Genomic DNA, 12,172 nt, shown 5'->3' with positions numbered 1-12,172 from the left:
AATTTATGTGATAAAATATAAACATAAATTTAAACATTAAATTATATCCAATAAAATCTTTGTAAGATACTTATATAGTTGTAAGATATTTGGTCATTAGGATCTCGAATAAAGTTCACTGCTAGTTAAGATGACTTCTTACTAATTCTTCAGACTTATTTTTTACTTCATAACTTCACTTGAATTGAGTTTGAATATTTTTGTTCGAACATTATTGTAGTTATTTGTTCATAATCACAATTAAGATAATTACAATATGAATATCTTTTGTTCAAACATTATTACAGTTATTTGACTATAATCACAATTAAGATAATTATAATAAGAATATTTTTTTTTTCAAATATTATTACAGTTATTTGATCATAATCACAATTAAGATAATTATAATAATTTTAAAATAAACTAAAATTTTGATATTAAATGATAATGAATATTTTTTTTTCTAAACCTCCAAATGTATGCTATGTTTGTTAATATATATTTTGAAATTAAAAATCGTGATGCAACAAAAATTAAAGCAGTGAAGCTATTGGAGTAATGAAGGTTAAAAAAAAAAAAAAATAGGAAACCCCATTCATTATTGTTTTTATTTAATGTGAGTTATTGAGAAACGTGGAGATGATTGTATTGGAAATAGCTTCATTTCAATAGAGACTAAGAATTCTTCCTAAGTATTCTAGAGCTTTCCTAAAGTCATTTTAATGCCTCACTGTTTCTGAGGTGTATTTTTTAAATTTTAGGCAAAACTGCTACCTACATTGTTAACTTCATTAAAAGTAAACAAACTTAAATTTATGAAATAGAACTAATTATTTATTTCATAGAAATAAATAAATGCGATAATTTATTTTATGTCTCAGTCACCAATTCATATGACAATACGCTTTCCTCCCGCTAAATAACCCATATTCAAGTGTTAACTACTGCCTACACAGCAGGAATAGCAAATAAAAGCAACATATTTTGCTTTATTTTTCAGTTTGGTGTTATATTAATTTGTACAAATTCTTTAATATTGTTTAATTTCTTTTTAAATCTTTAACTTTTTAGGTTGGTGTGGTATGTAATAATGCTGTGATAAGTGGTGAAACATTGCTCGGCCAGCCTACCGAAGGAGCTTTGTTATCTGTTGCTATGAAGGTAATATACATATATATTTTTTATAAGAAAATAGTAAGCTTTCATTCATATTTATATTTTCATTCATTCTAATTTTTTTTTAATTTTAAAATCCTTTTATTTTTTTGTCTAGCATGGTATGTATGGTGTAAGTGATAAATATGTAAGGCTCCAGGAATACCCATTCAGTTCTGAACAAAAAATGATGGCCGTAAAATGTATTCCAAAATACGGTGATGTAAGGATAATTATTTCTTATAGCTTGTGGTCCTATTAACTATGACCAGCATTTTTATAATTTTCTGTTTTAATTTCTAGTCCAAAGAAGAAGTATACTTTGTTAAAGGTGCTCTAGAAATTATTCTTCCGCAGTGTACTAAATATGTTTGGAATGGACAATATCATCAGTTGAATTCCAAAAAAGAGCAGGATTTCCTGGCAGAGGCTCATGAAATAGGAAGGAAGGGTCTTAGAGGTTAATATAAAATCCATAAGCTTATTGTTAAAAAAATATAGATGTACTGACATTACAACTGTCATTATTAGTATTACAAACTAGTTAGGTGCAATTATAAAAGAATAGAATTTTAAATAAAAATTTGTCTAGAAAAACACTACACTATAATTGATCTAAAAACATTTTTAAAAAAATTTTGACTAAAGGATTTTTCTTTAAAATATATTTATATTAACTTTTTATTTTTCAATATTTACTTCTGGAACTTATAAGCAATTCCTAAATACATCATGCTTTGTATTTGTGAATATTTAACTTTTTCTTTAAAAATTAGAATTTTTTTTTTGTTGTCATTTTAATAAATTGTTTTAATTCTTTTAAATTCATAACTCAGAAGGAGGATCAGTCAAATCCAGTAACATTATATGACTACTTTTTGTATTATATCATGTTCAATGTATATACATTTGTTTGTAGTACTTATTGATTTATATGAAAATGGATTATGTAACCTTAAAAAAAAAAATTGCTGGTAACAATAAAACTTATAGCTTATAATTGCCTGCTAAGGGAAGTTCCACTGTATAACAAGATAAAAAAAAGTTTGTTGAAGGAAATATATCTGAGAAAAAATATTAAATATTGATAATTTGAGATATTTACTAAAATCTTTGGAATGATGGTTATCTTATTTACTGAATATTTTTTTAAAAGTTATATTCACTCAGTCATATTTTATCATTATTAATAAGCATTTAAAAATTATATATTTGCTTTTATATTAATATTACACATTTTAAAACATGTAAAAAATTGCTCGTTAAAAGCTTAATATTAGTTCTTAATGTGTAAGTTGTTTTTTAGTTGTCGGGATGGCAAGTGGTTCATCTCTCCAGGATTTGGTTTATCTAGGATTAGTTGGACTTTGTGACCCACCCCGGCCGTTCGTCAGGGATTCCATTCAAACTCTTCTTAACTGCGGCATTAAAGTGAAGCTGGTCACTGGTGATGCACAACAAACAGCTACAGCAATCGGTCCGTTTTAATTCCTATGTTTTTTTAAAAGTTTATTTATTAACAAACAACTAAATAATATATTTTGATTTCCATTTTAGCACAAATGATTGGTATAGACACAATTCATAGTCAAGCTCTATCAGGAGATCAAATAGATTCAATGACTGAGTACCAACTGGATCAAGTAGTTCATAATGTTACTGTCTTTTATAGAGTCAGTCCCCGGCACAAATTGGCAATTGTTAAGGTAAGTTTGCAATGGTTAATAATTTTTTTAATTAGTTAGCTATTAATATCAATCCTAACTGCTTACTAGGGCGTCATTAAATGTTTTTATAAGCAATTAAAGATATTGAGCTATTATATTTAACTTTTTTGTTAAAAAATTCAGCTTAACACTTGGTTAACCTAGTATGCCTCAAAAACTTAAGTTTAATTTTTGTTTATTTATTTGTTGAATATGTCTAATTGTATGGTTTCAATAACTCTGCAACACACATTTAAAAGTTTAGATTTGAATTAAATTATGTGCCAATTTTTTTAACTATCGGATTTACCTCATTCAACATACAAAAAGTTCTCTTAATTTACATCACATATATAAACTGTTTATTTATTTGTTGACTATGTTTGATTGTATGGTTTCAATAACTCTACAACACACATTTGAAAGTTTTTGAATTAAATTATGTGCCAATTTTTTTAACTATCGGTACTTCATTCAACATGCAAAAAGTGCTCTTAATATACATCACATATATAAACTGTTAATTAATTTATAAAAATAAAATTTGGTAAACATTTTTTACCCAACTACGGCAAAGCTGAAAGGAGTTTGTTGTAACCACCTTGATTTTTGTTTTTTTTTTCAAAATACACTTAAATTAATAACCCCTTTTGAAATATTATTTATATTTTATAGGCTTTTCAAAGAGCTGGAGTTATAGTTGGAATGACCGGTGATGGAGTGAACGATGGAGTTGCTCTCAAAAAAGCTGATATCGGCATTGCAATGGGTAAAAACGGCACTGATGTATGTAAAGAAGCTGCGGATATGATTCTCATTAATGATGATTTCAACACTATCATGTAAGTTTATTGAACATCATAATTTTTGAAATAGTTTTTCATCTAGTGTCAAGGAGTTATCTTTGTAAAATTCATTGAGAATCAGAACAGCTGAGTCGATTTGGTTTGTGAAGTATAGTCATGACCATTATGGTTCTTTTAATTGCCCTTGATTCATTTTATCTGCACATTTTTTGTCTTCAATCTTTAATGTTACTTTGTCAAGAAATGTCTCATTTCTCAGAGGCAAACATAATACTGGTGTGTTGAAAATTGAATGTTTTGAATGTAGTGTTTATTAAAAGTGATTTAACATTTTCAGATAGAAAAACTGTTGCCAGTTTGTTTTAGAAATTTCGGCCATTTTAGAGCTCTATAAAAATAAATGTATCAACTTTGAAACTTTATGTAATTATCTATAGAAACTTTAAATTTAATCGAAAATAGCTATTTAAATTTAAATAGTGTGTTGAAAAAAGTTAAAAAGAAGTCTATCATAATTCTCACAATTGTTATCACTAGTTCAAGCATGTGTTAAAAGTGATATAGTTTGGGGACTGACACTAAACAAGAATGTTGTGGAATATTGTTGAACCTCTTTTTGAGCATTTTAAAAAGTTTGTAAAAAATAAACTTCGCCCATATAAGTTAATTATGAATTATATTGTATTTAATGTCTCTTTTTGTTTTTTATATTTGTTAATTAAAATAAAAATCTTTTATGTGATGGAGAAAACTATTTATATTTAAAATCAAAAATGTTTTAGTGCTGCAATTGAAGAAGGAAAAGGCATATACTACAACATTAGGAACTTTGTAAGGTTTCAATTGAGTACAAGCATAGCGGCCCTCTCGTTAATAGCTCTTGCTACCCTTTTTAGAATTCCCAACCCTCTCAATGCTATGCAGATCCTTTGGATAAACATTATTATGGATGGACCTCCTGCGCAGAGGTATTGAAATTTATTGAAACTTTTTCTATTTATTTATAATAGTTTTAAGTATTCTTGATCGTCATTTTGTTTCTTAATAGTTTGGGAGTGGAGCCTGTTGATAAAGATGTTGTCAAACGGGGACCCAGGAATGTAAAGCAGCCCATGATAAGTACGCATTTGATTGTGAATGTTCTCTTATCTGCGTTCATTATCATTCTTGGCACCCTCTGGGTATTCAAGAGAGAGGTATGCTAATATTTAATTGCCATTTATGTTTTAATTGGTATTTAAATTTTATTTTGATTGGTATCCTTTCAATTTTGATGTTTATTTTCAGATGAGTGACAATAAAATCACGCCAAGGGATACCACAATGACATTTACATGTTTTGTTTTCTTTGACATGTTCAATGCTCTTAGCTGTAGGTCGCAGGTGAGGCTAACAATTAATTTATTTATAAATTTTAATTTAGCATCTCTCATTTACTGTACTGTTCACCTTTCTTATATTTAAAGAAATTTATATCATCGTCATTATATCTATATTTTAAAAAACTTAATCTAGATTTTCTATACTGTATCATTTCTTTAAAGTATCGTCAAGATAAGGACAAATGTTAAAGATTAATAAAATACAAGAGAGCGGAATTCCATTTTGGATGTGGGTATGAGATTGGTTAGATGGAGTGGGTAGGAGAGTTCCTTTCTCCTATCCTTCTGTTCTACTTTACCATTCACCATGGGTTAGAGAATTTAAAAAATCATTTCTTATTTTTCTATAACTAATACTCATCACAAAACCAATATATAATAAAACTCGAGAAAACTTCTCTAGTTTATCAAAATATTCCTCAAATCTCAAATTTGAAAGATCAAAACATTCTTACCTGTGATATTTACAAAATATATTGTTAGGTATACTACTTCAGCATTATGATTGAACGAACTGCCTCTACAATTTTTATATATTCAAAGTACTACTAAGATAATTTTCAAAAACTAGAACTAATTATAGCATCTTTATTAGGAAAACATACTAACCATTATAGAGGTTTTTTTTGCTCAATGGCGACATTTACTATGCATTATTTACTTTTACATATTGGGCATTATTGGTCTCAACTGAAAGGGAGCAGAGGTGGAACTGGAAAAAACTGGTGAATGGATCTCTTTTAGGATAATGAGTTGACAGATAATACTGTGGTGCTCTCAGGGACAGATTGAAGTGTATCATTAACTACTTTTTAAGATTTCCCCTAAGTAACTTAAGGCACTGTCTTTTGTCTCACTACTATGGTGAAATAAAGTGACTCCCTCTACCCATGGACAATATTTCTTCGAATCTTACCTGTACAAATCTATTAACATTTAAGGTCTTTGTTTTATTATTATTTCTATATATAACTTATCCATCATTTAATGTAAATGTAACTTGGTTGCTTGTTAAAGTATTATTCTATACTTCTTTTTCTTTTTTTTTTTCCAGACTAAATCAGTTTTTCAAATTGGATTATTCAAAAATAAAATGTTCCTGATAGCAGTTACATTATCGGTGCTTGGTCAATTCTTGGTTATTTATTTTCCATTTTTTCAAAACATCTTCCAAACTGAAGCTTTGACTCTTCAAGGTTAGTACATTTCTTCATAAATTGTATAAAATGATATAATTATAAACAAGATGTCTAGAAGGGTGAGTGCTATTTATAAGTTAAATAAATAAAAGAAAAAATCTTCAACGAAATATATTATATTTTAACAATGTAGGTATGATTTCTAAAACTAATATTGTCTAAATCGTGTTTAAAAAGAGTGATTGATATTTATTCTACAAAAATACGTTAGGGGTCTGGGCATTACACTACAGCCCGGTCCATAGATTTTTTTAGCAATGCTGGAGCTGGGGGGAAGGGATCAATACGCTTCGTTATTTAATATAAAATTTTTGACCTTATCCTCCTATCCCTTCCAAAAAAAAAAAAATTGTTTCAAGAAAACTTTGACTAGGAGTTAATGAGTATAACTTAGAAGCCATTAATTTAACATTTTGTTTTTAGATTTGTCAATTACTTTATTGAAAGTGTTTTTAGATGTTTTATTTAATGGATAGATAATCTGAAATATTGTGGTGAACAATATGTTGTCAATGTAAACGTTATAAAAAATAAAAGGTTTGAAGTATGGAGGCTGTAGAACATCAGTAGAATCTTATTATTTTTAGAAAATGATTTTCCACCATGGCCATAATAAATTATTTTCCTTGGAAATTTTTGTTTTTTTATTGAATTAACATTTAAATATTCCTTACCCTCTCTAAGCACCCTATATATTTATATATGTAGGGTGTCCCGGTAATCCCTGAAAATATTTTCAGAGGTGATAGTAGACCTCTAGAGCTACAAAAACATTTATATAGCCAGTGGTTTGATTCTTAACAGAATAAGAGAAAATATTTTATTATATTTTTTTATGGTTTCGAAGTAAGCCTCGTTTTTTGTTGAATAGAAAGGATCACTCAAAAACTATTCAAGGTAATTAAGATCGTTTATTGTCAATTAGATAAAATTCCCTTTAAGAATTGTAGTTTGACTTTACAGAATCTGTTCTTCGGGGGCTTATGGACAAATATTGAAAAGTTAAAATGTTTTTTATAAATCACACTTTATCTGTGTTTCCCTCATTCTTCTGTTGGGCTGAAAAAAGTTCACTTTTGGAAAAACATTCAATAAGGTTACATTTTGTATAAATGAAGTTCTACAACTTCAGGGGTCCGGTATGTGCTTTACGAATGGGAGCACTTTATCATATGCCAATATACTTTGTCATGATTGTTAGGGAAGAAAATTGAGAGACATTAAGCCTTCTGGGTTACCAAACACATTTTTTTTTTTTTTCCAAAACTAAATTTTAGCTTAGTATGTGAATTTATCATATGATCATAAAGAAGATATTTGAGTAGGTCTCATATTATAGTTTATCTGAGGGACAGTGGTTTTGCTGTCATGGTCCTGCCTGATAGTGGCTGATAGTGATGAGTGTGCAGTGAATATTGTGACTTTCTCACTCAATCCTAAATCTCACCCAGGCTGTGTTAGTGGGCAATATAGTTAAAACCATGTATATAGTGGTAGGGGCAGTCAAGAAGCTTGCTTAGATTGACCACACTGCGGGTTTCCTGATTTGGCATCTTTTTAAGCGACAAAAATTAGCGATATAAATTTAAAATGCTGTTTATTTTTTTCAGATCTGCTATTCCTAACCTGCCTAACTTCGACAGTTTTCATTGTGTCAGAGGTGAAGAAGTTTATTGAGAGGCTGATCGAGGACCGTCGCACGAAAAAAGCAGGATTTGAGTTCGTATGACAGTCAAAACCCCCCAGGGCTAAATCAAGAGTAGACTAAGCGTCTCAGCTCATTGGAGCCGGGACTTATTCAGGCCGCAGTTATAACTTCTGTTCTTCCATCAATTTGCATTATGCAGCAATGTTCCTTTTAACAGATTAATGATTGTTTTCGGGATCATAAAAATTATAATCATTAGTCCTTACATAATTATTTTAATGCTTTGTTAAATGTTTTTAATGTGTAGAGAGAATCTATTATATTGTTGATACCTTTGTTGTTTTTAAAATGATTTTTTTCTAAAAAGTTATATTACGAAAGCTTGTTGGATTTTATTATCAAGAAAATTCTTATTAACATATTTGTTAATTTTTTCATAATTTTTATTACAATATCTGTTGTCTCTAAACAAATTTGAGGCATTAAGGGTAATTTTTAAAAATCTATTTTAAATAGAAATGGGTTTGTAATTATCCCATCTCACTTTTCTAATTATTTAGTTTATTTGCTTGGTATGAAACAGAGTTTATAACTGTGTTCCCTCCGTAGCTTAACATGCTCGGAAGTATTAGCAAAACAAATTCTACTCCCATTTAAAAGCTTTATTTTATTTTTTTCAATCCCCCATTCCAATTATGCTGTAAAAAAAAAAAAAGAAGACTATATAATGATTCATGATGGAGAAGGGGTTTGAGAAAATTAGGAATATTTATTTAAAATTTTCGTATTGTTTTCCAATTGTGTACATATTAGTAATAGTCTTCGTATTATGTGTTATTTGCATTCCACTTAAATGTTTTGATTTTATTTATTTTTTATTTTATTTTTATGTATACTTTTTTTTTTTTATTTATTTAAGAATAAAATTATTTTTTTTTTAAGTTTATAAAAAGTTGTTATTTTTATTTCCTCTTGTTTTTTGTTTATTTATTTGGCTTTAAGGAGGGATTTGCCATGAAGCTTGCACTACTCATACCCTGGGAGGATTAAACTTGAGTGTTTAACAGAAACATTTTAAAAATTGATGACAAAAAAATCTTTACACAGAGATTTTATGGACCATGACGAGAGATCTCCAAGTGTTACTCTTGGAATGTTAATTGGTTTGATTGTAATCAATAAACCATTCTTCTGAGTATATTACTTAGATAATTTTTAAAGAGCTCTAGATTATTAGCTGGTAAAGTTGAAATACAATTAACCATTTAAGTAGTCTGTCTGATTAGGCTGACTTCAGTATTCACCTTAAACTAATTAGAACTGATTCGGTTTGATCTATTAGGATAACATATATAGAGTTGATATCACCTTTTAGATGTAACAAACTTTGATTATAGACACTATGAAAGCCAGCTTTCTTAAAAACATTGATCTCAACAGTTTGTTGCAGTTCATATTTTTATCACTATTGTACTTATTTCGTCTAGTTTAGGCCGTCTCTATGGTGTAGTGTTTTGGCATCACTGATCGCAAACTAAGGAGGTGATGGTTAGATTCCCAGGACCAGTAAAAGTCTTTTCCAAAAGGGTTAAATCTGAAACCATTCTTAGCTACATGATGATAACTGAGTTGAAGTATGGATTATATATTCTAAATTAATACTGTGAAAATTCTTTATGACAGACCACACACCTCATCATGCAAATTACATGTGTAGTAGCAAATTATTTTATGACCTTTTCTTCATTAAGATTTTAAAGATTATCACCACTGATAATAATTTAGTCTATATGTTAGCAGGCAAATATATTAGTTTGGTCCAAGTCGAATTAATATACAGTAACAAGTATATATTATACATTAAGTTCAATTAATATAGGGTTAACAGAAAAACCATACATGTAACTGATTTTGCTATAGGTGAGGGGGACAAATGTAATCAATGTAACAAATGTATTAGACAGTAAACCTATTATAAAATTAAATAAGGATTCTTTCATTTGGAAAGTTAAGAATTGTGAGCAAAAGTTTCGATTTTCAGAACTTTATTTTATGTTATATTCATAATCCAAATGAAGATGCCATATAGTTATAATGAATGTTTTCATTGCATCGCAGGAACCTTGTTGCAGATTTTTATGTATGTTATTGTGCTCCTCTGAACTTGATTTTTGTTTACTTCATCAGAAAGTGCAGTTTAAATTGGATGAGGCTTGTCATATCTTATGACAGTCAATTCGTTATCTGAAGCTGAAGTAAAGAGTTTGTTAGAACCACCATTTTAGTGATTTACATGACAAACTCGTTGAAGCTTCAATAGTGGTGAAGGAGTCTTCATGAAGAGGCATTCAGCTGTGAAATTTATTATAATTGTTACTTCCAGTGCTCTTTTATGGTAATTTCTGGCCTGAGGATTTGTTTAAATCTGTTTTTCTATAGAAAAGTTCTGTACCTGCCTTTTGCTTAAATTGCAATGTTTTACAAAAAATAAACTTGATAATGAAGAAGGCCATATGTTAGTAACCGGTCTTTGACCTTCATGCAACAAATGTCAGCACTGATGAAAGCATTCTTGACTTTTCTATTTTTTATGTTAATAACTTTTAAATTTAATTAATGATTATATAAGAGTATTTTACAACATGTGTATGATACATTGAGTTGATTTTTTTTGAAATGTGAAAACTATATTAAATTTTATGCAATGTTTTTGAATGATTATATTACTTGATACTCAGAAATAAAGCACTTATTATAGTTATGATATATATATGATCAGATGATATAATCAGCTTAATTTATATTGCCGTGGATATAGAGAAGAACTGCTGAATCAATGAGCACTGTTAATTGTTGACATATAGAAGCATAGGATTCATTCATACATGATTCCTACCAATATTAATTTATTGGATGGGCATCAATTTCTTTAGCCAAGTTGCCTTTCTGGTCTCTAGAGGAGCCCTAAAAAATCGATACTCTACTCCACAAAGATGGCCCTTATGGTAATTGAAAGTGAAGATTTCCTAAAGAGATGATGATTTATCTTAATTTTTATTATTTATTTCTTCATTCAAAGTGTGTTGAAGTATGTGACTTTTGAATATATTAAAATTTATCTACTTACTTTTTATATTACAAAAAATATATATCAGACTTGAATTGACTACTAAATGTCTGTATACCTAAACGCCATTTCATTAAAATGTTAGGTATTTAAATTGAACTTATTCGAAATAATATGAATATATAAATTTTTCTTTTCTTTGAGGTAACTGTATTAAATATATCTTGCGTATATAAAAGCTTTCCTTGTGTAATGTCTGTTTAGGCAAATGAAGATTTTTTATGTAACGTGAAGAGAGTGGAGGTTACCTTCCTAGCTTGCTTAAGCCTAAGGAACAAAATCAGTGTTAAACTTTATATCTATTTGATCTGTATTAAAAATTAATTAGTATAGTGAATTAAATTGAGTTGTAAACCGACATGGTTTGCTACAATTAGATATAAATTTAATATAATTATAATTTATTAATGTTAAGGACATTTTGCCACTGCAACTAGTATGATTTTATGAGATGTCTTGGTGCATCATAAAATTTATACCCATTTAATATAGTACTATACCATACTTTAAATGATTTTGCATTAATTGAAAGTTTCAAAACAATAACTTTTAATATCCCTTTGAGTAAATAATAGTTCATTTTAAATCACAGTATTTAATTCATTTCGTTAGAAAGAATAATTGATGGCTGGCTGGACTATTTTCAAAAGCTTATTAAATACAAGATTTATTTGCACACAAAAAAAATTGAATGAGTGATAAATCACTAATTAGATGAAACCTAAACAAAAAACGACTCTTTCTTAAAATTTATAAAATGTTTTTATTGTTGTAATTTTTGTAAAGAGGAATAATTTTACTTAAAAATCTGTCACTGGAGAAATTTTGTAATTACAATTATGTCGAACCTGTATTAAATGCATTTTTGAGTCCACCAACACAATTAAGTCAATTTCACAAACCATCACAGTTGCATCATTTTTCTTCCAGAGCAATGATATGTGCTCTATAATACTGTATAAGTAATATACAATAATACTAAATAATATACTTTAATACTGTGATCTCTTACTAATTGTATAACGAATTAAAACGAACTATTGTTTACTTGAAGAAATATTGAAAATTAAGCAAGAGCTGTTTATTAGCTTTGATTATATATTTATTTATTTAATATATTACAAGAATTACATTAGTATTTTAAGTCACATAAACATTTTACTATGG

At 28.2% G+C, this 12,172-nt stretch overlaps 1 protein-coding gene across 1 annotated transcript in view; it reads left to right on the top strand.

Moving 5' to 3' along the window:
• SPoCk (secretory pathway calcium atpase) overlaps nt 1-9,522 on the top strand; it is a 122,146-nt gene extending 112,624 nt beyond the window's left edge. Inside the window, exons 11-21 of the mRNA XM_014415711.3 lie at nt 1,054-1,143; nt 1,256-1,360; nt 1,441-1,597; nt 2,444-2,614; nt 2,695-2,843; nt 3,519-3,685; nt 4,432-4,617; nt 4,698-4,845; nt 4,937-5,032; nt 6,086-6,227; nt 7,841-9,522. Coding sequence (XP_014271197.1) covers nt 1,054-1,143; nt 1,256-1,360; nt 1,441-1,597; nt 2,444-2,614; nt 2,695-2,843; nt 3,519-3,685; nt 4,432-4,617; nt 4,698-4,845; nt 4,937-5,032; nt 6,086-6,227; nt 7,841-7,959 — 1,530 coding nt within the window. The 3' untranslated portion in view covers nt 7,960-9,522. The remainder of the gene's footprint in view (nt 1-1,053; nt 1,144-1,255; nt 1,361-1,440; nt 1,598-2,443; nt 2,615-2,694; nt 2,844-3,518; nt 3,686-4,431; nt 4,618-4,697; nt 4,846-4,936; nt 5,033-6,085; nt 6,228-7,840) is intronic.
• Nucleotides 9,523-12,172: the final 2,650 nt, after the last annotated feature.

This window comes from Halyomorpha halys, unplaced genomic scaffold (assembly GCF_000696795.3).
Source record: "Halyomorpha halys isolate HHAL.00 unplaced genomic scaffold, Hhal_1.1 Scaffold106.1, whole genome shotgun sequence".
NCBI classification, from domain to species: domain Eukaryota; kingdom Metazoa; phylum Arthropoda; class Insecta; order Hemiptera; family Pentatomidae; genus Halyomorpha; species Halyomorpha halys.
The sequence above is the reverse complement of the archived record's forward strand: the minus strand, read 5'-3'. Positions and strand labels throughout refer to the sequence as shown.